Consider the following 25,065-nt stretch of genomic DNA (forward strand, 5'->3'; position numbering starts at 1 on the left):
TATAGGGTAAATGGTGGCCCCCAATCAATGAAAGGGCAGAATTCCCAAGGATCCCTCTCAGTGAGTCCTTTTATTGAGACAGATGAGCTGTGGAAAATTCCAAGCAAGAGCATGAAAAGCAAAGTATCTCTGTAAATGTTAGCTAGGCATAACATGATATATCTTATACAGGTTTAGAACTTGCACTGCTGAAATGCTGCTTTACTGCTGTGCCAACCACACATCCATAGTGTGGAGATGTTTTTTGTATTCTTCTATTCATAATGTAGGTACTGCTGGTGACCATACCATTGAATAAAGTATCATTCTCTCAGTGATGAGACTGGGCTGACCAGCTTGCATTTTGCTACTCTTCCATAGCAGAAATCTGGTAGTTGTTCTTCGAGTGGTGGCTCATGTCCATTCAAAGTAGGTGTGCGCGCGCCGCGTGCACGCCAGCCAGAAGATTTTCCCCTAGCAGCGTCCGTAGGATTGGCCCTGGCGCCCCCTGGAGTGGCGCCACTAAGGTGCCCTATAAAGGGGCCTGCCGACCCTCCACCCCCTCCGTTCCTTCTTACCGCCGGTGATGGCTAGCTGGAACTTCTCTTGCGCATAGCAAGTTTGCACTGTCCTATCCTTATGTATAGTCCGTGTATACAGTTGCATTATAGTTAGTTTACTTAGATCATTGTATATAGTTCTTCGTAGTTGGGGGGTCCCCCCCAAGTTTTCATCACCCGCTGGGGCATGCCTGGGTCCCCCGGGTTTAAACTCTGCAAGGACTACGGGAAATTCATGCCCAAGAGTGACCCGCACTCTGCTTGTTTGAGGTGCCTCGGAGAGAGCCACCAAAAGGACCGGTGCTCTATCTGTAGAGGCTTCCGTCCGAGAACTCTCAAGGACAGAACTCAAAGACTTAGAGTCCTCCTGATGGAGGCTGCCCTGTGGCCACCCTCGGACCCAGAACCGTCCGAGGCGGTGCCCAGCACGTCTTCCTCAGTGCGGAGCGCCCCGGCACCGGCATCAGGACTTAGGGCCCAGCCCAAGTCGTCAAAAACCCAGCACCGGACGGAGTCGGGTCATAGGAAGTCGGCCTCAGTGCGGCACCGCTCGCCATCGCCCGCCAAGAAGAGAGAGCCAGTGAGGGAACGGTCACCCCGCCAGGATCCAAGGCCGACGCCGTCTGTGGGTGCAAGCGGACAGGCTGGGCTACAGCCCTCGGCAGCTCCGTCGACTCCCGCACCGCAGAGAGGGCGGTCGAGTCCGGACCGGCCTAGATCCCTGGACCTCAGCGGAGACTTGAGCCTCCCTTCTACGCCGGAGGCGTTGGAGGCGGCCTCAGGTTTGATGGGACTCCCGGCGCCGGCCTCCCCGCACCGTAGGGAGTTGCCTACTATGGTCCATCCCGCAGTACAATCAAGGGGCAAGCCGGCCATGCTGTCGCCTCCCTCCCCGCACCGCGCCGCTAAGGCGGCACTGGACCAGATAAGAGGCTCCCCACCGCCTCCGCACCGCTCTCCAATGGCACCGGGTGCTGTTCCCCCCAGGTCCTCGTACTCAGAGACCTCAGACTCAGAGGCAGACTCCTACCGCTCCAGCCGGTTGCGGAGCAGGAGATCGGTTTCGGGGGCGAGCCACCAGCGTTACCCACAGTGGCAGCAACAATGGCAGCCGCCCTCGCAGTGGCCGTTTTGGACTCCCTGGGCCTACCATCAGTCGGTAGGCCAGGCGTTTGGTCTTCATCAAGGTCGGCCTCGGTCTCCTCGGTGTTGGTGGCCCCAGCACAGCCGCCTCCTCCACCGGCACCGTCGCCGAGCAGGGGTATGCCATTTCCAAGTTCAGCACCCTCTAGCTGGGTAGCGGCACCGGCAGCGGCTTCAGTTCGAGCTCCACAAGCACCGCCCGATACACTCACTGGCGACCCCGGTGTACCGGTCGCGGTGCCGCATTTAGAATCGGAACCGGCACCACAACCACAGTACCGTGTGCTGCAGGACCCCGAAGGGCTGCAGGCACCGGAGGAAGGACCGATCCATGTAATTTTCTCGTCTTCCTCCCCGGACGAAGCGGTCTCGGGCACGGCTGCGGCACCGGCCCTAGAGGACACTTGAATCCTCCAACAATTGCTCCGGTGAGCAGCTCAGAGTTTCCAAGCTGAGGAAATCGAGGTGGATGTGGACCCTGTAGTAGACATCCTGGCTCCCTCAGGACCATCCAGGGTGGCTCTCCCGCTGATAAAGACTATAGCGGATATATCCCGCACCTTATGGCAAACGCCAGCCTCACTGGCCCCTACTGCCAAGAGAATGGAGCAGCGCTATTTCGTCCCCTCTAAAGGGCACGAACACCTGTACACCCATCCACCCCCGGACTCCCTGGTAATGGATGCGGCCAACCAGCGGGAGCGTCAAGGGTTTCAGGGGTCAACACCAAAGAGCAGGGACGCTAAAAGACTCGAGCTCTTTGGTAGAAAGGTGCACTCCACGGTGGGCCTACAACTCCGCATTGCCAACCAACAGGCAATTGTAAGCCAATATGGTCATAGCACGTGTTCAGCCATGTCGAAGTTTATGGAGCTCCTTCCCCAGGACTCGAGGTCAGAGTTTTCAGCCCTAGTGGAGGAGGGAAAGCTGATCTCCCGAGCCTCTCTCCAGGCCGCCTTAGATGCGGCGGACTCAGCCTCGCGCACCCTGGCCACGGGCCTGGTCATGCGGCGGGGAGCCTGGCTCCAGGTCTCGGGCCTGCCCTATGAGGTCCAGCAGACCTCCCCTTCGAGGGGCAGATGTTATTTTAAGAAAAGACAGACAAACGTCTGCATAGCCTAAAGGACTCGAGGGCCACACTTTGCTCGCTGGGCTTGCATACCCCTGTGACCCCGCACAGACAGTTTAGGCCGCAGACGGCCCCACGCCCATACCAGCCACAGACTCGCCAGGAGCTGGGGCGCAGGTGGGGCAGAAATGGCAGGAGGCGCCAACAACGCCACCCCTCCGGCCAGGCATCCGGTCAATCACCGCCATCGGGGCCTAGACCCCCTATTTGATGGTATGGTCGAGGGCGCCCTACCGATTGAGACTCTGGATCCTTCTACCCCTATCTTTGGGTCACATCTGTCCCCCTTCTACCGTGCCTGGTCCCGAATCATGTCGGACAGCTGGGTGCTCCGCACGGTAGAGAGGGGATATTCTATCCAGTTCTCCTCCCTCCCACCCCCTTAGCCCCCCTCCCCATCCCTCTTCAGGGACCCATCTCACGAGCAACTTCTAACTCAAGAAGTGAAGTCCCTCACAAAGGCAGGGGCGGTGGAGGAAGTCCCTCGAGAGCTCAGGGGCAAAGGCTTCTCCTCCTGGTATTTCCTAATACCAAAGGCGAAAGGGGGCCTGAGACCCATCCTAGACTTGCGGCGGCTGAACAAGTTTGTGCGAAAGCTCAGGTTCCACATGGTCTCCCTGTCCTCGATTATTCCCTCCCTGGATCCAGGAGATTGGTATGCCACCCTTGACTTAAAGGACGCTTATTTCCACATTGCCATAATTCTCCGACACCGTCGGTACCTCAGGTTTGTTGTGGCCGACGCCCATCTGCAGTTCACGGTGCTCCCGTTCGGCCTGTCAGCTGCTCCAACGGTCTTCACGAAGTGCATGGCAGTCGTGGCGGCCTTCCTGCGCAGGCAGGGCATCCAGGTATTCCCCTAACTGGACGACTGGCTCATAAAGGGCCATTCCAAGGAGCAGGTGGAGACCCAGGTGTTGTTCATCAGGCGGACCTTTCTCGATCTCGGCCTCCTCTTGAACGAAGCCAAGTCCACCCTGTCTCCGACGCAACAAATAGAGTTCATAGGAGCAGTTCTGGACTCCACCCACACCAGAGCATACCTGCTGGAATCCAGGTTCTGTGCGATTTCCGAGCTCATCATCGGATTGCACCACGCCCCGATTACCACGGCGCGAGTTTGCCTCCTGCTGTTAGGTCACATGGCGGCGTGCACCTATGTGGTAGACCATGCTACAGTCCTGGTTAGCGACAGTTTATCGCCCGGCCAGGGACCCCTTGGACTCAGTGGTGTCCATTCCCCGCTTGGTGCTAAGCTCACTGCGGTGGTGGCTCGACCCGCAGAAAGTGTGCATGGGTGTCCCCTTCGCTTCTCCTCAGTCCTCCCTCTCCCTGGTAACGGATGCCTCGGATCGGGGTTGGGGAGCGCACCTGGGACACCTCAGGACGCAAGGCTTGTGGTCGCCGGAGGACCTCGAGTTGCATATCAATGTCAGGGAACTGAGAGCGGTTCGCCTGGCTTGTTTGACCTTCCGGTCCCACCTGGCCAGCAGATGTGTTTCAGTCCTCTCGGACAACACGGCGGTAGTCTTTTATATCAACAAACAGGGGCGTGCACACTCCTCTCCCCTGTGCAGGGAAGCCCTCGCACTGTGGGATTTCTGCATCCACAATGCTACCCACCTGACGGCGTTCTACCTTCCCGGGGAGCAGAATGGTTTGGCGGACACCCTCAGCCTCTCATTCCGGGGTCACGAGTGGTCGCTCCGATGGGATGTGATGCGCTCAATTTTCCAGCTCTGGAGCTTTCCTCGGTTAGACCTGTTCACCTCGAGGGAAAACAGGAAGTGCCGACGGTTCTGCTCCCTCCTGGGCCACAGTCAGGGGTCTCTGTCGGACGCCTTCCTACAGTCTTGGGGAGTCGGTCTGCTCTACACCTTTCCTCCGATCCCCCTGATACACAGGGTGATTTTGAAGATTCGCAGGGATCACGCGCGGGTAATCCTGATAGCTCCGGCGTGGCCGCGCCAGCATTGGTACACGTCACTCCTGCACATGTCCGTTCAGGCACCCCTGACGCTGCCCCTGCTCCCGGACCTGATCATGCAGGACCAGGGCTCCCTCCACCACCCAAACCTCGAGTGTCTTCACCTCACAGCATGGATGCTCCATGGCTGAACCCGGTGGAGATGCAGTGCTCCCAGCAGGTCAGACAAGTGCTGCTCAGTAGTAGGAAACCGTCAACTAGGGCCACCTACCTAGCCAAATGGAAGCGCTTCTCCATATGGTCGGGTCAGCGAGGTCACAATCCACTGGGGGTCCCAATCCCCATTGTCCTAGACTATTTGCTCCACCTAAGACAACTGGGCCTCTCCCTTTCCTCCATTCGTGTTCACTTGGCGGCCATCTCGGCTTTCCATCCGGGAGAGGGGGGTACCTCGGTGTTTGCGAACCCGCTGGTCGGGCATTTCCTCAAAGGTATGGACAGGCTTTTTCCACTTGTTCGTCAGCCAACCCCTGCTTGGGACCTGAATCTGGTCCTCTCCGCCCTCTTGGGGCCTCCCTTTGAGCCTCTGGCTTCATGCTCCCTGTTGTACTTGTCGTACAAGACTGCCTTCCTGGTGGCGATCACCTCGGCCAGGAGGGTGTCAGAGCTCAGGGCGTTAACATCTGAGCCCCCGTATACTGTCTTCTATAAGGACAAGGTCCAACTTAGACCTCACCCGGCTTTCTTACCCAAGGTTGTTTCACAGTTCCACATGGGTCAAGATATTTTTCTCCCGGTGTTTTATCCAAAACCTCACTCTTCCAATGAGGAGCGGAGGTTACATTCCCTGGATGTCCGCAGGGCCTTGGCTTTTTACATCGAGCGTACCAAGCCGTTTAGACGCTCGACTCAGCTCTTCATCGCAGTGGCGGATAGGATGAAGGGGCTCCCGGTCTCCTCTCAGCGCATCTCTTCATGGATCGTGACCTGTATCCGGGAATGCTATTGTATAGCTAAGACCTCTGTCCCTCCGGTCACAGCCCACTCCACTAGGTCACAGGCCACCTCTGCAGCGTTCCTGGCTCAGATCCCGACTCAGGAGATTTGTAGAGCAGCCACGTGGTCCTCCATCCACACGTTCTTGTCACACTACGCCATCACGCACCAGGCTAGGGATGATGCAGCCTTCGGTCGTGCAGTACTCCAGTCAGCAGTGACCTCCGACCCCACCACCTAAGGTTAGGCTTGTGAGTCACCTACTTTGAATGGACATGAACAACCACTCGAAGAAGAAAAAACGGTTACCCACCTTTTAGTAACTGTTGTTCTTCGAGATGTGGTGTTCATGTCCATTCCAATACCCACCCTCCTGCCCCCCTGTCGGAGTGCTGGCAAGAAGGAACTGAGGGAGTGGAGGGTCGGCAGGCCCCTTTATAGGGCGCCTTAGTGGCGCCACTCCAGGGGGCGCCAGGGCCGACCCTACGGACGCTGCTAAGGGAAAATCTTCCGGCTGGCGTGCATGCGGCACGCGCACACCTACTTTGAATGGACATGAACAACACATCTCGAAGAACAACAGTTACTAAAAGGTGGGTAACCATTTTTTTTAGTGTCCTGATTTCCCAACAGGTTTAATGCTTTCCATCCAGACACCAGGAAGCCAATGCACAGAGAATGTGGATTCATCCGCCTCAAACCTGACACTAACAAGGTGGCCTTCGTCAGTGCCCAGAACACAGGTACTGGCCCGATACCCTACCAGTTTGCACTATTGCTTTAAATTTGGGTTCTGTGTGGGAGGGAAGACGGGCCAGCAGTCTCCTACATCCATGCTACATTATTGGACCTGTGTGAGGTTTTCATATAATCTGTTTTAATTGATAATCTGGCACCAGGAAGCAGTACTTCTACTTCTGGTATGAATGAGCTCTTGCACTGTGAAACCTGTTGTGAGTGACAAGTTGCCAGTGACTCATGTAGTGCTTTGGGAGACGAACTAGGCCCCTAGCTTTCTCCAAGGGCGTCAGAGGACTCTAAACTAGGATAACACTCCAGTCCTATGCGAGGTTAGGTGGTGTCCTCTTTTAGAATAGAACAATAAGTTGGATGGGGATGAAGCTCCCCAAAATACCTTCCAATTTCCAAGCACAGCTTTATAAACAAAGGATGACTAAAAAAACTGAAAATCAAATACAGGTCTGGAGCCTTGAAGATAGCAGAAGACAAGCAGCCTGCCAAGTTAAATGTAAGATGTAACATTTCCATTCCCTTGATGGTGTCCTTCTCTCCTCCACTACTCCCTACTTGAAACACAAGTTTTTCTGGAAACTGTAGATCCCACTGTGGGTGTAGGTAGACGCACACCCCAGTTCAAAACAGGAAATTGTAAGGATGCAACTCTTCCTATTACAGCTAGCATGTTATTTGGCTAATTGCCAGGTGACTCCTTAGAGACTTCGGCAGATCACATTTCTTTTAAAAAAGACCTGTGCTAACAACACTCCAGGGTTAACAATACTACCTCGTATGGGTGCATCACAGAACTCAGAGCCCACCATGGCTTTTAGCCACCTTTGCACCCTCTCTATCCTGGGCTACTCAGGTGCCCCTGGCATAATTTAAACAGTCCTAATTTACAGTGGCCTTCCCAGGCTGCTTAAAGGGGACAGAGCTGGGGTGAGAATGTCACCCAAATTATTAGAAGTGAAGGAATATTAAAATCCAGTCAGCTTCTCAAATTGCATCTAAAACTACCTAACAGTCATCCATTGAGCACTCTGTTAGCTCTCTATTGAACTGCACTTTCATGTTATTGATTCCACTACGAGTAATGGCACGGCATATCCTGGCAGGTGACTATATCATGTAGGCAGGTTTGCCAATTTGTCTTTCAAATTGTTAACTAGGCTGTTTGCACTGGTAGATGCCAATAGAGAGAGCTGTGTACACTTACACAGACCTACATGTGTGGTTGCAGTATAGTTAGCCTTTTGTAGCTTATAATGATGTTAATAATATCCCTTCTCGCTCCAGGTCTTGTGGAGGTGGAGGAAGGAGAAGTGAACGGACAGGAGCTGTCTATAGCTTCCCACTCTATAGCCAGGATCTCCTTTGCCAAGAAGCCCCATGTGGAGCAGGTGAGTGTCCTGGGGTTTGACATAACCATTCAGTTAGCTGTGATGAATACCTGCCCAACATCACATCGCCCCAGAGACAGCCAGTTAAGGAGATACATTGAAAAACATCCTTTTAATCAAACAAAAAAACTCCACACACAAACTTTAGGATGTTTACAGAAATACTTCAGTCTCTTTCATCTCTCATTTCCTCTGTAGTCTTCAGAGGGTATTTATTTTTTCCCATTGCTTTTAGGAATCCTTAAGGGGAACGTTATCCCTAAACATCTCTCCAGGATACTTTCATGGGCCTGATTCTCATTTACACTAAGGCTCCTTTTACACCTTTCTATTGCTCTGGCAGTGTAAAGGGGCCTTGGGGTAAATGAGAATCAGGCCTTGTATGTTTGGGAATAAGAGAGAACCTATTACAAACTAACCTGATGGGTGCTATAAGGTTTAATCCAGTTGATAGTTGTGACATGTGCTGAGATACTTGGAGGGAAGAGCTATAGAAATGCTAAGTTACTTATTATTTATTACAGGCAGTGCCAGTGGAGCACAAACTCTTCTGTAGCAGTGGCTGGCACTTGGGTGGCATACATAGCACATCAGTAAGGCAGAGGAACTTCTGCTACTGGGGCATATCCCTACAGTGAGAAAAATGACCCTGGAATCTTTGATCTCCATGCAGAGCAGACAGGATCTGTTTTTAAACTCTTATCTAAGAGACCCCAACATCATAAAATGCATGATAGTTAGTGTATCTGCCTTGAAATTGTAAGAGCTGAGTGGACCTAGAATTAGTTGTTGTTGTTTTTTATTGCTGGTCTCCCACAACCACAAATGAGATATATTGGCGCCAGATTTCCTTAGGGTGTTTAGTAGAGCTGCACTGGTACTCTGTAGAGAAGTATAAGTGCTTTGTTTGTGATTCACAACTTTTTCATTTCAGGTTCTGCTCTCTTTCATTTGGGCTTTAGGGTTCCAATCCTTGGTAGGCTATTCCCTTCATTGCTCCTCAAATAAAGCTGTGAAACTTTAGTTTACTTTCAATTAATACATTTTGGTACTGGGCTGGGCCTAATTATGTACCTGGACAAACAAACAACTCTTATGTGGGACAACTGGGAATTGTGGAAGTCCCTGAATGAGCCCTGGTTCTGTATTTATGAAATTTTCCAGTGGGCTTCGGATCATGCCCATTGTGTGTCAATAGGCTTCTCTCTAGACTTCAGTGGGCTTTGGATCAGACCCACAGAGACATGCACACAAACAACATAAATAGAACGCTAGCTACATTTAAAAACAAAACCCAACATTTTCCAAAGTGACCTTGCATCTAATAAACCTAGATCAGTGTTGTGATGGGTTCCCCCCGGGAGCTTGCATCTAATGAACCTAGATCAGGGTTGTGCCACCTGGAACTGGGGTACCACTGAGCCTGACCCACAAGCCTGGGCTACCTTTACACTGTACTGCTATGACAGGCCCTCAAGCCCCCACCAGCACACATGCAGGTAGGGACACACCCAGCTGCAGCTACATACAGATGCTGAGATCAGCTCTGTATGGGAAGGCTTCAGCTAAGGAACTGTCTAGCTGCTCAAGTGCACACCCCCCTCTGGAGGGTAAACCCAAAATTATACCATCTTGCGCTGCACAGGGAACTGTACATCATAAGCTCATTAAATTCGCCCTCTCCCTCAATGTGGAGAGGAATATACATAGCTTTCTGCCTCAAGTTATGACTCACACACACACACTGGTTTTAGACAAAACAAAAATAAATGTATTAACTACAAAAGATAGATTTTAAGTGATTGATTATAGGGGATAACAAACAGATCAAAGCAGGTTATCTAGCAAGTAAACAAAAATGCAATCTACGCTTAATATACTAAAAAGATTGGCTATGAGTAGCAAATTCTCACCCTAAATGATGATTTAAGCCAGCTGCATGCTCTTAAGGGGCAAGCTGCACTTGCTTGCAGCTTAAAACCCCAGGTATTCCTTTCACAGGCTAGAAACCCCCCTAGCCTGGGTCCAGCACTCCCACCCACCCCCAGTTCAGTACCGTTCCTCAGGTGTTTCCAAGAATCTTCTTTAGGTGGGGAGTCAGTGAAGAACCAACATGATGTCACTCCCCTGCCTTAAAACCTTTTGCATATGCTGGGGAACCTTTTGTCTGCAAGCTTGGTTCCCACATCTTTCAGTGGAAAAACTCTGGTATTCCAAGATGGAGTCCAGTACCATGTGATCTGGTCACATGCCTCCATAGTGTCATAACAGCCATGTTTGTAGTATCCTCAGGAAGGCTCCCCGGGAAGGCTCCGGGGTGGGAGATTAGCTTCTTCTAGGACCTATTTGTTCTCTCTAATGGTCCATTGACTTGCGTTTCCAGCTAGCCATCTAGACTGACAGTCTTTTGCCTAGTGGGCATTTCCCAGGTGTAAACACATTTGTAATAGATACATAGACAGTATTCCTAACTTCAGATACTAAAATGATACATGCGTACAAATAGGGTAATTATATTCAGTAAATCATAACTTTTTTCAATGATATCTCACATGACCTGTCCTGTATAAAATACATCATAGTTATGCCATAATCATATCATCATAATATCTCTATGAAGACTATGGGCTGCAGTGTCACAAGGGTTTCCTCATGGTGTGGACCACATTTTAGTTGAGAGATTGTGTAACTGTGAACGAGAGGGGGTGAAGATATTGCCTGCTTCCTTTCCCTCCTACACATTACTAGTGCAATGAGGAGACTGAATGCCTGTAGAAACACCTGGGAAAGAGGAGGCAGAAAAACCAGCATCATGTGACTGGTTCACTCCCTGCAGCTTATAGTTTGGGAACCACTGTAAATGTTCCTTGGCTCTTCAGTGCCATCTTTGGTGCTCCCACCAAATCAGGGCCACAGACAGTAAAATATTATTTAATGCAAATGTTTTTTCCAGATAAAGGCATTATGTTGGGGAAATGGTTTTTTAGGGAAGCTCTGGTTCCAAAATGAATGTAAGGCCCTGTCTATGCTTGAAACAGTGTTGAAGAACAGTTAAAACATGGATCCATTTTGTAGGATCTGTGCAATCTACCTATATTTTAAGGGTCATACTTAACACATTGTTAAGGCTGATTCCCCATGCTGACAGTTTGAGTGTAGAAGGTGGGGTCCTGTGAGGATTTTAAAAATTAATACTGGCCACTCCAGCCTTGTATTAAACTCCCAAGGTTACAGCTTTTTTCTGACCTTGGATGGGTAGATGCTGCCACCACCCAAGTGTAAAAACCCCTTTGAGAACTCAGGAAGGCGCACTTGGGAATTTCTTCCTGTGAGGTATCCTTAAGCCCTTTCACCCTGAGAAAGAAAACAAAGGAAATTAGCTGTTGCCACCAGCTAATTAAACAGCATGTGCACAAACCTTTTAGGACACAAAATTCAATCCTGTTCTTAAAAGAGGTAAATTTTATTAAAAACAAAAAGAAATACATTTGAAAACTCGGGCTATTGCTAGATTTTAAAAAACCCACTTACAAAAATTAAGCATCAAGAATAAGGTTTTTGAGGTCCAGCTTATAGGTTACAAGCAAAACAAAAGCATTTGGGGTTAGCACAGAGGAGTCCACAAGCCATAAAGAAATAAACCTAATTGTGTCTTCCTAGACATTTCCTGATCTACTTACATATCGAGGGGTTTCAAATGAGTAGTTTTTAGTTATGATTTAGATGATTTTTCATACCTGGCTCCAAGCTTCTTACAGCATAGTTTCAGCCCTGTCTTTGCTTTTCCCCGAGAACAATGGACAAAGGGGAAGTTTTTTTCCCCAATTTTAAAAAGCTTTAGCCTTCCCATTGGCTCTTTTGGTCAGGTGCCCACTCCCTTCCTTTTACCTATGGACCTTTTAACCCTTTACAGGTAAAGCAAATAGAGAACAGCTACTAAGAGGGATTTTATAGCTAACTTGCTGGCTGGGTGTCCATAAAACGAGTCCCTCCTCCCCCTCCGCCCCTTCATTTATCACACACGTCCAGAACTTTAGCATGATTCTTAACACAGTTGGATCCTGTTTATACTGCAGGACACCACTGCTTTAATGTATCTTGGGACAGCTGTGTTTTAACAGGTTTCCCGAAGACTGTTGCAATTGTGGAGTAAATGGACCCATGGCACTTCATAAGCAGGGCTCCTTTCTCAGCATCCAAAGAGTTTTTCATTACCTTTGAAAGTCTGCACACAGGTCTTGCTGGCTACAGTTTGCAGTCTGGTTTTCCATTTTTACTGCATGTTCAGTTTCTCTTGCCTAGAAGTTCCCCATTTAGCTGCTATACAATGCTGTCTCTCTTCCTCTGTGTTCTGTATAAGGCAGATAACAAGCAGCCTCCCCTATGACTTGAAGAGTGTGGCATAGCAGGAAAAAGTTAGCCCTTACAGTTCCTCTGGCTGTTCTAATAGGTTTGCAGTAACAAACATTTTGGGAAGTTGTGGCTTTAGTTGTCTGTGTGGGTATTTGGCAGGAAAGGTCCCAATTACAGAATACCACGGGGTGGCACTCTTCACAGGTCATTTATTCTGCCAGAGCCTTACCTATGCTTCACATAGATTAAAGGAGATTAGGAGAAACGGTAAACAAAGAGGACAAGTAGTCCTGGGAAATAATTCTTCAGTACAGTGCCTAGCTCTGCACTTTGCCGCCATGCTCTGTTAGGGTCTGTCTTCACTGCAGAGTTCCCAGGCTCTTACTCCAGTGTTGGCTCTAACCCCCTTCCCATCTACCCATGCAACCCTTCATTCAACTTTAGTGGTGCTTTCACTTCAGGCTAACTGGCCTGGCGGGAGGGGAGTATGGGTTAGAGCGCAGGTTCAACTTGGCCTAGTAATCTGTCACTTTGCAGTGTGGACACAAGCTAAATCACTTGGGTGCTTTTAGTTCTCCAGTGCTTTCCTTCTGAGCGCCCGGGGGAACTGTGAGAAAGACAAGTTCTCCCACAATTCGCTGGGAAAGAATCATAAAGCAGCTCAGCTCACTACAGCACAAAGAACCAAGAGATGTGCCCCCAGAAGTCCTAGCCACAGCACCATGAGTACAGCACCAGTGAGGACCCAGTAATGGGGGTCTGGCTTTGCAGTGTTGCTGCTCACATCCAGGCTTGACTAACCCGAATGTGGATCATTGGTATAACAGTGCAGAGAAGATATACCCAAAGCATGAGACCAGAGCAGAAACTGACTCGGGAACAAAGGTCAAACCACCGAGATCTTGTATGTCATAGGCCAGGCACTATGGCAAGGAGGCTTGGAACTGCCAGAATGATAGCTGGCCTTGCTGTGTGAGGAAGCTTAGGCTGCAGGATATGTGGTACTGTGACTTGGGCTCTGCTGTGAGGGAACTCTCTGCCAGAGCCCTAGAGCTGGAGTTAATAGGACACTGCTGTGAGGAAGCTTACGCTGCTGGAGTTAGTGCTGGCATATTGAGGGCACAGCAGGAGTCCTAACTGCTATTTGTGAAGTCGCAGTTGCAGAGTAACAGCAAGAAGCAAACCTAAAAACTGTCCAAAAAAAATTAAAAGGTACCAATCCAGTCTTGCATGTATTTTACTGTGAGCTACTGAATATTAAAGTTGAATTACTTCAGTATCTAAAATGTTTGAGATTGGATGTAGCTAGAGAAAAAGGGTGTTAAGTATTGATAATACTCACTGACCACCTCTGACTACAGAAAACACAGTGCTATTTTATTCTGGACTTTAAGGATCAAACCTGCAGCCTGGCTTTAACTGATCTCACCTTAGTGCCGGAATAAAGATTGCAGTTGCAAATAACCGTGGGCCCAAATTTGCGCAGACACAATCTGGGTCCTAGTGTGTGTGGTCTGATTTGCATGCACAAAATTATACCCATAATTGTTTGGGCCTGCAGAAATGGAGACCAGTATCTGAAAGGCTAGCCTTGGCTATCATGTCAAATTAAAAAATTTAGAGGAGTTTTTTAAAACTAAGGGCTGGGAGAAAGCTGACAGGTGTGGAGGAGCACACAGTTCAGACAGACACATCCCTTAGAGGATGACATTAAAGGGGATACTGTATAGCCTAGTAAAGAGGAGAGGATAGAAGTTGATAAAGTACAGGTAGGAGCAGAAGAGAGAGAGGGAGAGTCAGATGAAAGAGTCCCATTCAATTACATCACATGAAGGCAGACAAACTAAATATTGACAGATTTTATGAGTGCTTGTATACAACTGAGAGAAGTCTAAATACTAAGATGGGTGAACTTGAGTGCTTAGTATTAAATGAGAATAATAGGCTTCATAGAAACTTGGAACAATGATAATCAATGGGACACAGTAATATACAGGATACAAAATACATAGAAATGACAGTAAGTCATGCTGTCAGGGGAGTATGAAAGAAAGTAGAGAAAAGTATAGTACAAATCTTAAATGAATCAAACAGTACCATCGAAACTCTATGGATAGAAATTCCATGCTATAAGAGTATAGCAGTAGAATGGTGACTGTGACTGGGAAATGCTCAGGGAGATTAGAGAGGCTACAAAAAAAGAAAACCCAACAACAGCTTCTAGAAACCATTAATGACTGCTTCATGGATCAGGTAGTCTTGGGGAGAGGCAATTCTTGATTTGGTCCTAAGGATCTGGTCTAAGAGGTGAATATAGCAGAACAGCTGAGTAATAGCGACCATAATATAATTAAATTTAACATCCTTGCAGGATGGAAAACACCAAAGAAACCCACCACATAAGGAAGTACTTCTTCACACAATGCACAGTCACCCTGTGGAACTTGTTGCCAGATGATGTTGTGAAGGCCAGAAGTATAACTGGGTTCAAAAAAGAATTAGATAAGTTCATGGTGGATAATACCATCAATTGTTAATAACCAAGATGGTCAGGGACGCAACCCCATGCTCTTGGTGTCCCTAGACCTCTGACTGCTACAAGGTGAGACTGGATGACAAGGGATGGATCACTCAATAGTTGCCCTGTTCTGTTCACTCCCTCTGAAACATCTGGCATTAGCCACTGTTGGATGACATACTGGGCTAGGGAGACCATTGGTCTGAGCCAGTGTAGGCATTCTTACAAATTATCTCACCAGTGCAGATAGTCAAGAGCTGCTGTCATCTTTCTAGTTATCTGATTTCTTTATTCTTAGTGATTTATAGAGCTCTTATCATCATGGCACCAGAGCGCTTACAAACTTTTAAAATAAAATAGGTAGAACTACTCAATCGCTGCTGCTGGCTGAAATATTGGCAGCCATATTGTCAGGAGACGGGGGGAAATTGGCATACAGCTGAATAAAATAAGTGTCTTACTTCATTCCCTGAAGTTTATACAACTCTGCCAAGGGCTAGGAATTCCAGAAGTGAGGGACCTCTACTAAAAGAGTTCACAAGAGTTCAGTCCCAAGCTCTGAAAGTTAAAATCAGCTGAGAGACTCTTATTGACGTGTTGAGGTCTAAGGCAAGAGATGGTTCCTCAGGTAGTTGGCTCCCAGACCATTCAGAGTTTTAAAATGATCACCAACACCTTGACTTTCACCTGGAAACAAACAAGCCCAGTGCAAAGACAAGTGTAAGCATTGTATTCTTTTGGCTGTTTATTCCACTCGAGAGGCTAGCAGCTACATTCTGTACCAGCTGGAGCTTCTGTTATAGGAGTGGTCCTAAGTAGAGCTCATTACTGTAGTTTCGCAGAAAGCTGACTAAGGCATAGGCCATAGAATAATAGGATTGGAAGAGACTTCAGGAGATCATCTAGTCCAATCCCCTGCTCAAAGCAGGACCAACACCAACTAAATCATCCCAGCCGGGGCTTTGTCAAGCCGGGCCATAAAAACCTCTAAGGATAGAGATTCCACCACCTCCCTAGGTAACCTATTCCAGTGCTTCACCACTCTCCTAGTGAAATAGTGTTTCCTAATATCCAACCTAGACCTCTCCCACTGCAACTTGAGACCATTGCTTCTTGTTCTGTCATCTATCATCACTGAGAACAGCCTAGCTCCATCCTCTTTGGAACCCCCGCTTCAGGTAGTTGAAGGCTGCTATCAAATCCCCCCTCACTCTTCTCTTCTGCAGACTAAATAACCCCAGTTCCCTCAGCCTCTCCTCGTAACTCATGTGTCCCAGCTCCCTAATCATTTTCAATTCCCTCTGCTGGACTCTCTCCAATTTGTCCACATCCCTTCTGTAGTGGGGGGACCAAAACTGGACATAATACTCCAGGTGTGGCCTCACCAGTGTCAAATAAAGGGGAGTAATCACTTTCCTCAATCTGCTGGCAGTGCTCCTACTAATAGACCCCAATATGCTGTTGGCCTTCTTGGCAACAAGGGCACACTGCTGACTCATATTCAGCATCTCATCCACTGTAATCCTCAGGTTCTTTTCTGCAGAACTGCTGCTTAGCCAGTTGGTCCCCAGCCTGTAGTGGTACACGGGATTCTTCCTTCCTAAGTGCAGGACTCTGCACTTGTCCTTGTTGATCCTCATCAGATTTCTTTTTGCCAGTCCTCTAATTTGTCTAGGTCACTCTGGACCCTATCCCTACTCTCCAGTGTATCTACCTCCCCCACAGCTGAGTGTCATCTGCAAACTCGCTGAGGGTGCAATTAATCCCATCATCCAGATCATTAATAAAGCTGTTGAACAAAACCGGCCCCAGAACCAACTCCTGGGGCATTCTGCTTGATACCGGTTGCCAACTAGATATCAAGCCGTTGATCACTACCCGTTGTGGCAAACCCAGGCAAAATGGCTACAAAGGGAGGGGTAGGAATTAGTCCCAGGGGGGTTAAAAGGCTTCTCCGTATCCATTGAGGAGAGACAGCCATGAGAAATTAGGTTCAGCTGGAACAGGGGTTACCAGGGAACTAATTTGGTTCAGCTGGCCCCAATTGCTGGTGACCTTTTTAAACCCTCCCTGGCAGGGAAACAGGGGGGAGTGAGAGAAGCAGAGAAGCTGCCAGCGAATAGGTGCAGCAAGGCTCTGCCCTCTTCCAGCAAGGAAGACTGCACTCTGTCCCCAAAAGGGGAGAAAAACAGCAAGAGACTGACTGAGAGGAGGATCAGCCAGACCCTGCGTGACTGGGAAGGATTTTACTTTGCCCAAGCCTGTGTCTCCAAGGCAAAAAGGGACTGAGTCAGCTGAGGAGAAGCAGGTACTTTGCCACACGTGGTGTCAGGGGTGGGATGTGCTAGTGAGTGTGGCTCTGTGGCGAGCCATCTCAGGGCAAGGTTAATCACACCAAAAAAAAATGGAGGACGTAGTGAAGGCGTTGTTACAGGCCACTGCGGCCCAGCAAGAGGCTACCAGAGTACAGGTGGCGGCCCAGCAAGAGTCAGTACGTGTCCAACAGGAGACAAACCAGCTGCTGATGAACCAGGCGGCCCAAGATCGAGCCACCCTGAATGAAGTAATGAACCAGCTGAAAGCCCTGGCCACGCTGACCCACGGGGCCCAGGGGACCCGGCTGCTATGGGCCAGCAACTATTTACAGAAGATGACTACAGATGACGATATAGAGGCATATCTCCTCGCATTCGAGAGGACGGCACTGCGGGAGGCATGGCCCCAAGACCAGTGGGCAGGCCTCCTTGCCCCATTCCTGTGTGGGGAGGCCCAGAAGGCCTACTTTGACTTGACCACAGAAGCAGCTATGGATTACCCCCAGTTGAAGGCGGAAATCCTGGCGAGGACAGGCGTGACGTCGGCCATAAGGGCCCAGCGCTTCCATGAGTGGAAATACCGGGATGACAAAGCACCAAGGTCCCAGCTATTTGATTTGATACACCTCGCCCGGAAGTGGCTCCGCCCCAAGACCCATGGGCTGGAGAAGGTAGTGGAAATCCTGGTATTGGACAGGTACATGAGGGGGTTGCCGCCAGACATACGAGGGTAGGTCTGCCAAAATGATCCCTCCTCTTGTGATGAACTAGTTGCTCTCGTAGAGAGACACTTGGCAGCCCAAGAACTTTCTCGGACCACCGAGGAAGGGAGGCACCAGAATCGGAGACCAGTCTCTGCGCCGAGGCCCCGGTTTGCCCTAGCACCAGGCCGGACAATGGAGGGGAAGAAGGAGGCGGGAGAGCAGCCGGCAGTCCCAGAGAGGCTGGAGGACTGGGGGAGAAAGACTCGAGGGATAAATCCCAGCAGCCCAAAAAATAGGGGGCTGCCCCAAGCGGGGTACCGATGCTATGCCTGTGGCGAATTGGGGCATATTGCTGCCCAATGCCCAAATCTAGGAGAGCCTATGCAATGTGAACTGGGAGATATAGGGGGACTATGTGATCTAATAAGTCTGGTTGGGGTTGCGATGGTCCCACATAGATACACTAGGCCCATTAAGATGAACGGTATAGAGACCACAGCATTAATTGACTCGGGAAGTGCAATCACATTAGTCTCGGGGAAGCTGGTCAGGCTGGACCAACTATCCCGGGCCAAACGCTCGGGAATATCCTGTGTGCATGGTGATGTCAACTATTATCCAACCATCCCCGTAAGCATAGAAGTTCTCGGAAACCCCACTAAGTTGATGGTGGGAGTAGTTCCGAAACTCCCTTACCCTGTCCTTATCGGATGAGATTTCCCGGGGTTTGATGGCCTACTCCCCGGGGACAAGATAGAAGAAAATAATGACCCTGGGACCCAAGGTGTGGTCCAGATAGATGACCCTTCCCCAGCCTTCCATGAGTTTAGCCAGAATTTGTTCTCCCCACCAGGGAAGCCCAGGAAGACTCGGAGGGAACGGAGGGCGGATAAAAGGAGGGGGACGAGGATCCTGATCCAGTACCAGAAGTCTACACTGGCAGGGGAAAGAAGGGGCTCGGCTGACAGCGGGACTGGGTCGGCCATCAACAACCCTATCATCGGGCCTGGTTCCCCAGGGGCTCTCCCCGAGGGGGAGACAGAGGTAGACCCCCCAGAATTTGGTCAAATGGGGACCGCACGCGGGAATTTTGGTCAGGATCAGGCCAATGATCCCATATACCACAATATTCATAAGGAAGTAGTCGAGGTAAATGGGGTCCCAGTGGAGGGGAGAGTTAAGGGCCCAAGGCCATATTACATGATTAAGAAAGATCTACTATATAGAGTATTCCGGGTCCAAGAGCAAGTTATAGAACAACTCTTGGTCCCCCGGAAGCATCAGAGGGCGGTAATGGATCTGGCCCACAGTCATCTGTTTGGGGCCCATCTAGGGGTAGATAAGACCCTTGATCGGATCCTACAGAGGTTTTTTTGGCCTGGCATTTATGCGGCAGTCTGGCGATATTGTACCTCCTGTCCGGAATGCCAAATACATGGGCCCCGACCATACTTAAGGGCCCCTCTGGTACCTCTGCCAATTATCGAGGTTCCATTTGAGCGAATAGCTATGGACATAGTAGGGCCATTAGAGAAGTCAGCCCGGGGCCATCAGTACATTTTGGTAGTGCTAGATTATGCCACTCGATACCCTGAGGCCATATCCCTACGGAATACCATGTCCAAGACCATAGCCAAAGCATTAGTCCAAATTTTTTCCAGAGTAGGAATACCTAAGGAGATCCTGACAGACCAAGGGACCCCCTTTGTGTCTAAACTGATGAAGGACCTATGTACCATGCTCCACATACGGACCCTTAGAACATCAGTCTACCATCCCCAGACCGACGGCCTTGTTGAACGTTTTAATAGGACATTGAAAAACATGTTGCGGAAAGTGATTAGTCGTGATGGGAAAGACTGGGACGCCCTGCTGCCTTATGTACTATTTGCTGTACGGGAGGTCCCTCAGGCTTCCACTGGATTCTCCCCCTTCAAGCTGTTATATGGTCACCACCCCAGGGGCATACTGGACCTGGCTAAAGAAGACTGGGAAGAACAGCCGAACCTGGGGAGAAACGTTGTGGAACATGTGCTGGGGATGAAGGACAGAATAGCCCGAGTCGCTCCCCTTGTGCGCGAACACATGGAGAAGGCCCAAGGGGCACAACGGACATACTACAATCGTCAAGCGAGGACCCGGAAGTTCCAGGTAAGGGACCGGGTGATGGTGCTCATACCCACAGCGGAGAGCAAGCTCCTGGCCAGGTGGCAGGGGCCATATGAGGTAATAGAAGCTATAGGAGAAGTCGACTATAAGGTCCGACAGCCAGGTCGCCGGAAGCTGGAGCAGATCTACCATATAAATCTGCTGAAACCTTGACAGGATAGAGAAGCTCCGGTGGTTGCGCTGGGGGCACCATCCCCTACAAGCAACCAGCCTGACCTGGTGGGAATATCCTCGGAGTTGACTCCGGAACAACGGTCAGAAGTGATCAGCCTGATTGAACGCAACCAGGATGTGTTCTCGGAAAAACCAGGCAGGACGACTGAGGTTCACCATCACATCTTCACAGAGCCCGGAGTGAAGGTGAACATCAAGCCGTACCGGATCCCGGAGGCCAAGAGAGAAGAGATTAGGAGAGAGGTCAGGAAGATACTGGCCTTAGGAGTCATCGAAGAATCTCATAGTCAATGGTCCAGTCCCGTGGTTTTAGTTCCTAAGCCGGACGGCAGTATGAGGTTCTGCAATGACTTCTGCAAGCTGAACGAGGTGTCCTGATTCGATGCATACCCTATACCCAGGATAGATGAGCTGATTGACCGATTGGGAAAGGCACGGTTTATGTCTACCCTTGACCTTACCAAGGGCTATTGGCAGATCCCCCTGGCCAAGGCCGACAAGGAGAAGACGGCCTTTGCAACTCCAGAAGGACTATATCAGTACACTGTTCTCCCCTTTGGGTTGCATGGGGCTCCCACTACCTTCCAACGGCTAATGGACAAACTGTTACGACCCCATGGAAAGTACGCGGCAGCCTATCTCGACGACGTCATTATCTATAGCCCCGACTGGGAGACACACCTGGAGAAGGTAGAAGCAGTCCTGGACACTCTGAGGAAGGCAGGACTGACTGCAAATCCCTCCAAATGTTCAATCGGGTTAGCTGAGGCCAAGTACCTTGGGTATATAGTGGGGAGGGGCATGGTGAAGCCCCAACTCAACAAGCTAGAAGCTATACAGAAGTGGTCCCGACCACTCTGGAAAAAACAGGTCAGAGCATTCCTGGGACTAGTGGGGTACTATAGACGGTTCATTCCCCACTTCGCCACCAGGGCATGCCCGTTAACAGACCTAACCAAAGCTCGGGGCCCAGACATAGTAAAATGGTCTGCTGCAGCCGAAGCCGCTTTTGCCGATCTGAGGACGGTCCTTTGCACAGACCCCGTACTAGTAGCTCCGGACTGGGGGAAGGAGTTTATCTTACAAACGGACGCCTCTGAAGTAGGGCTGGGGGCGGTGCTTTCACAAATGGTTGGAGATGACGAACACCCCATCCTCTTCCTCAGTAGGAAGCTCCTACCTAGGGAACGGAAATACGCCATAGTGGAGAAGGAATGCCTGGCAGTAAAATGGGCCATAGAAAGCCTCCGCTACTATCTACTTGGACGGAGGTTTACCCTGATCACGGACCATGCCCCTTTGCAGTGGATGCACCAAAACAAGGACAAAAATGCGAGGGTAACAAGATGGTTTCTGTCGCTTCAACCCTTCCACTTCAAAGTACGACATAGCTCTGGAACCCAACATGGCCATGCAGATGGCCTGTCGAGGGTGCACTGCTTTCCGACCCAAGTAGCCCAACCCCGTAGTGTTGAGCGGGGGGGGGGGGGGGGATATGTGGCAAACCCAGCAAAATGGCTACAAAGGGAGGGGTAGGAATTAGTCCCAGGGGGGTTAAAAGGCTTCTCCATATCCATTGAGGAGAGACTGCCATGAGAAATTAGGTTCATCTGGAACAGGGGTTACCAGGGAACTAATTTGGTTCAGCTGGCCCCAATTGCTGGTGACCTTTTTAAACCCTCCCTGGCAGGGAAACGGGGGGAGTGAGAGAAGCAGCCAGTGAATAGGTGCAGCAAGGCACTGCCCTCTTCCAGCAAGGAAGACTGCACTCTGTCCCCAGAAGGGGAGAAAAACAGCAAGGGACTGACTGAGAGGAGGATCAGCCAGACCCTGCGTGACTGGGAAGGATTTTACTTTGCCCAAGCCTGTGTCTCCAAGGCAAAAAGGGACTGAGTCAGCTGAGGAGAAGCAGGTACTTTGCCACACCGTTGAGCCCAACAATCTAGCCAGCTTTCTATCCACCTTATAGTCCATTCATCCAATCCATACTTTAACTTGATGACTGTTACTAGGTCTGCATTAGAGAGGAGAAGTTGCAGTTTCCTAGCTAGATACAAAGGATAAAAGGCACTGCAGTCCTTATGACCAGGTTTGTCTCTGTAGCACTCCCTTGTGGCCTATCAGGGCACAACTCACCCAGCCCTGGGCCTCCTCTGGTAGGTTGCTGTCTCTTCCAAGGTTCGATGTAGCTGTGCTTTCGCAAGACCCAACCCTTCTATTCAGGGCTTGTTTGCAAATAGTCAGTACTTCAGCTGGTCCCTCAGGGTCTGGTCATCCCTTGTCCAACTGGCAAGCTAGCCCAGTCTCTGGGCTGCAACCAGGCATCTCATATCAGGAGAAGGAGAACACTACATTCCTTCCTACTCTGCCCTGACTGGGCCTACATCTTCTCCTTTTAATTCCCCTCTCCATGCCTGATACCTGCTGCAGGTGTAATAGGGTGGGACCAATTGGGTCCACAGACTGTCATTAACCCTCTTATTGCCAGTATGGAGCCTGTCTGCTCTATCACTGTCACCTTTGCAGTGAGCCCTGTGGTAGCAGTAGTCCCAAATCTGTGAGCCATTTCGGTGAGGGCATTCATCCTCAGTTGACAGCATAGATCTTACTCCTGCTTATTCCTCCAAATGCTTCTTCTAGCTTGGAAGCATCACTTATGTAGAGTGAATCACCTTCAACATTTCAATCCCCACCAACTTGGTCAGTCACTCAGGGAGTGATGTCCACTGCAGTAACTGTGTTGAAAAGGAGACATACAGCTGACTATCATCAGCACTTCAATGACTCCACAATTCTTAAGGTTGTACAGGTCTCAGTCCTGACAAATGTTCTGTTTAATAGTGCTGCTGATACATCATAATTTTTTCTGCTGCTTTTGATTAGTAGAGACATCTTAGTTCACCTACTACTGCCATTTATTTCTCATCTGAAATCTGTGTACTTTGACATCAAAACCCTTTTGACAGTAGCTAATTGTGAGGTCACAAATGATTGCATTGTGACTTCAGGTGAGAAATAGGTGGCTGGAGAAGCCAAAAATAGCAAAGATTCTGGTTCTTTACCTTTTGTATTTCTCATTTGCATGAACCATCAACAGAATTATGTCAGGTGAGAATTACTGTCAAACTTTCCATAGGGCATCACAAGTCAATAATCTATCTGGTCCACCAATGAACATTTTATAGCGAGAGTCACACCAAATGGGGGAGGGAGAGGAATGATATTTACAGGTTTTTTAAAAGCTAAAAAACACATTGTCAGCAGTTGAGATTTCAAAGTGATTCCTGAACTGTCAGAAGAGGTAGGCCAGAGCTGAAAAAGAAAATGTTTATATTCTTCTTCGAGTGATTGCTCATATGCATTCCAGTTAGGTGTGTGCGTGCCGCGTGCACGCTCGTCGGAAGATTTTTACCCTAGCAACACTCGGTGGGTCAGCTGGGCGCCCCCTGGAGTGGTGCCGCTATAGCACCAGATATATACCCCTGCCGACCCATCCGCCCCTCAGTTCCTTCTTACCGCCCATGACAGTCATTGGAACTGTGGAGAGCGGCTTTGCTGACCTCCACAACCCTAGCTTCTCGCTGTTATTTTTCTATTTCTCGTGTATATAGTTCAAGTCATTGTAGTTATAGTTAGTTTTTATAAGTTTAGTCATAGTTAGTGTATATACTTGACTGGGGGATTGGGGGAGTAGCCCCTTTTCCTCCGGCCCGGTGCGGGCTCATGCCCAAGGCACCGGGATTTAAACCGTGCTCGGCGTGCCAGAAGCCGATGCCGGTGGGAGATCCTCACGAATCTTGCCTAAAGTGCTTAGGAGAATCTCACCTCCCTGAGAAGTGCCAAATTTGCAAATCGTTCAAGTCAAGAACAAAGAAGGAGCGGGACTTTCGCTTAAAGCAGCTCCTAATGGAATCGGCACTTAGTCCTGCGGCGCCGGCACCGACCACTCAACAGTCCGCATCGGTGAGGAGTGCACCTTTGGCACCGGCTCACTCCGGCACCGAGAAGGACTCCCGGCACCGTCATCAGCCGGCACCGACTTCTCGGCACCGATCTCTTTCCCCGTCTGGGAAACGTCATGCTGCTCCGGCCACATCCTCGAGGAAGGAGCACGCACCCAGGTCCGTAGGTCGGACCCCGGCTACCGTGCCGGCACCGTCAACACCGGCACCGCAGTCGGCAGCTCCTCCTAGTGCGGCACCGTCGATTCCGGCACCGCAAGGGCCGTCGAGTCCGGTACCACATAGCTCCCCGGTTCACGCTGCGGTTGAGCTAGCTCTCCCTTCTACGCCGGAGACCTTCTCGACAGCACGAGAGCTCATCGCGCTGACGGAGTCGATGCAGCCTCAACCTCCAGCACCGCCGGTCCGGGTTATCCAGTCCGTCGGCAAGCCGGCCATGATGAGGCTTCCTTCCATCGGCCAGCGGGAGAGGCGTCATTCCAGATCGCGGTCTCGGAGACGCTCACGCTCACGCCGGTCCCGATCCCGGCACCACTCGCAGTCCCGGCACCGCTTTCCATTGCAGTACCGGTCGTACTCGCGGAGACGTTCAAGATCCCGGTCGCTGGACAGACGCTCTCGGCACTGATCCGGCTCTCGGTACTGCTCCCGGTACCGTGCGTCCCGCAGCCACTCCCGGCACAGAGACTCAAGATCACGGTCGACCTCCCGGCACCGGCACGGTAGATGGTCCCGGTCTCATTCGCGGCACCGACACGACTGGTACCGCTCATCGGTACCGCCCCGGGACCAAACGTCCGGATCAGCGGCACCTTGCCAGGGCCTCTCGGCATCACCGTGGCCTTCGAGGCACACGTCATTGTCATCCCAAGCCAGCAGTGCTTCTTACCACCAGCATCCAGAGGTTCAAAGCCAGGAGCAAGGTCCTCATCAATGGGCCTTCTGGACTCCGTGGGCATACCACGAGGCACAAGGGGCCCCCTTTGTGGCTCAAC

At 50.3% G+C, this 25,065-nt stretch overlaps 1 protein-coding gene across 3 annotated transcripts in view; it reads left to right on the top strand.

Moving 5' to 3' along the window:
* The window catches only part of THAP4 (THAP domain containing 4), an 80,732-nt gene that overhangs the window by 37,562 nt on the left and 18,105 nt on the right, over positions 1 to 25,065 (top strand). For all 3 annotated transcript variants that reach the window (XM_039487576.1, XM_039487575.1, XM_039487577.1), the window contains 2 exons: positions 6,368 to 6,477; positions 7,772 to 7,875. In XM_039487576.1, the coding sequence (XP_039343510.1) occupies positions 6,368 to 6,477; positions 7,772 to 7,875 (214 nt within the window). The remainder of the gene's footprint in view (positions 1 to 6,367; positions 6,478 to 7,771; positions 7,876 to 25,065) is intronic.

Source organism: Mauremys reevesii, linkage group 9 (assembly GCF_016161935.1).
Source record: "Mauremys reevesii isolate NIE-2019 linkage group 9, ASM1616193v1, whole genome shotgun sequence".
Classification (NCBI taxonomy): domain Eukaryota; kingdom Metazoa; phylum Chordata; order Testudines; family Geoemydidae; genus Mauremys; species Mauremys reevesii.